The 1960-nt window shown below is 35.3% G+C and overlaps 1 protein-coding gene across 1 annotated transcript in view; it reads left to right on the top strand.

Annotated features, from left to right (window-relative positions):
• The window catches only part of LOC106881592 (uncharacterized), a 158543-nt gene that overhangs the window by 26256 nt on the left and 130327 nt on the right, over positions 1–1960 (top strand). The window contains exons 19-20 of the mRNA XM_052977128.1: positions 733–774; positions 1705–1746. Coding sequence (XP_052833088.1) covers positions 733–774; positions 1705–1746 — 84 coding nt within the window. The remainder of the gene's footprint in view (positions 1–732; positions 775–1704; positions 1747–1960) is intronic.

Below are 1960 nucleotides of genomic sequence, written 5' to 3'. Positions count from 1 at the left end.
AGAGAGAGAGAGGGGGATATATATATATATATACACACACACACACACATACTGAGTGTGTTTATGTTTCTGTCAAAAGTGAGGAAAAGTAATACAGAGATAGGTTAAAATATTGATGGATAGATAGATAGATAGACAGACAGACAAACACAAATAAAATCATTCCATCATCATCATCATTTAACGTTTTTTTTTTCCATGCTGGCATGGGTTAGAGGGGTTGACTGAAATTGGTCTGTTGGAGAGCTGTACCAACAAACATATTTTTGAATTTAAAAAAACTAACATTTTCAATGGTTCTCTTTCTTTTAATTGACATGAATGGTGGCTTGAATGGTTGAGATGGCATAGATTGGTACTTGTATAATGGTATACAAAGAGGAACTGGTATATATACAGATCATAACTAAAAGAGATGAGAAAACAGTCAATATATTTTGTTGATGCATTCCACACATGTCAAATGTCAATTTTGATATCTAATGTGTTAACACTTCAACAAAAGCACAAAGTGAATGTAAATTATAAGAAGCAAATTTGGAAAAAGTAATAGTGGAAAAATGTATTTCACATTAGTACCATTTTGAAAATTAACAAAAGAAAGGAATCAAGGTTTTTAAGTCACATCTTTAGGGGAGTAGCAATTAACTGAGAGTTTGCTTGAGTTTTAGATATGTATTTTATTTTGTCTTAAATGCAGTTTGGAATAAAATATCTATTTTGAATTTCTAGTATCTTCCGTATCAACACCGTATTTGGAATCCACAGCAACAGGTTTGTATATATTATAATGCATTAAAAACAATATGTGTGATACCATTTAATTCATCAGGTGGATGTGTGTATGCATATGTGTGTGAGTGTGCACGTGTGTCTGTGTGTATTTGTGTGTATGAATTTTTGTATGTGTACATTTTTGTGTAAGTGTAAATTCACAAGTTTGTGCATGTGAGTGTAGTTGTATCAGAACTCCTAGTATAATTTTGTAGTTGGCATTCCGTTGGTTATGACCTCGAGGGTTCCAGTTGATCCGATCAATGGAACAGCCTGCTCGTGAAATTAATGTGCAAGTGGCTGAGCACTCCACAGACACGTGTACCCTTAACGTAGTTCTCGGGGATATTCAGCGTGACACAGTGTGACAAGGCTGACCCTTTGAATTACAGGCACAACAGAAACAGGAAGTAAGAGTGAGAGAAAGTTGTGGTGAAAGAGTACAGCAGGGTTCGCCCCCCCCCACCCTGCTGGAGCCTCGTGGAGCTTTAGGTGTTTTCGCTCAATAAACACTCACAACGCCTGGTCTGGGAATCGAAACCGCGATCCTATGACCACGAGTTCACTGCCCTAACCACTGGACCATTGCGCCTCCACCCTAGTATAATATATTGAGAAAATCAGGAATTCAATAAGTAAAAGACAACTCAATTGGTCACAACTGGAAACAAAATTTTGCCCTGATAAAGGCAAAATATATAATGACCATCACTGTTAACTTTTTTCTGATATAATTTGGAAAAGGCAATAGTGGAAAACATGTATGTCACATTTGTGCCATATTGAAAATTACCAAAAGAAAGGAATCAAGGTTTTTCAGCCTCATCAGTGGGGAAGAAACCATTGTGTGAGAGTCGCTTGAGTTATGGGTATGTATTTTATTTTGTCTTAAATGCAACATGGAATAAAATATCTATTTTGAATTTGCAGTATCATCCGTATCAACACCGTATTTAGAATCTACAGCAACAGGTTCGTACATATTAATTCATCAGGTGAATGTATGTGTATGTGTGAAAGTGAATTATAAGAAGCAAATTTGGAAAAGGCAATAGTGGGAAAATGTATGTCACATCATTAGGGGATTAATGATTGATTGAGAGTTTACTTGAGTTATGGGTATGTATTTTATTTTGTCTTAAATGCAACATGGAATAAAATATCTATTTTGAATTTGCAGTATCAT

Source organism: Octopus bimaculoides, chromosome 27, assembly GCF_001194135.2.
Source record: "Octopus bimaculoides isolate UCB-OBI-ISO-001 chromosome 27, ASM119413v2, whole genome shotgun sequence".
Taxonomy (NCBI): Eukaryota; Metazoa; Mollusca; class Cephalopoda; order Octopoda; family Octopodidae; genus Octopus; species Octopus bimaculoides.
The sequence above is the reverse complement of the archived record's forward strand: the minus strand, read 5'-3'. Positions and strand labels throughout refer to the sequence as shown.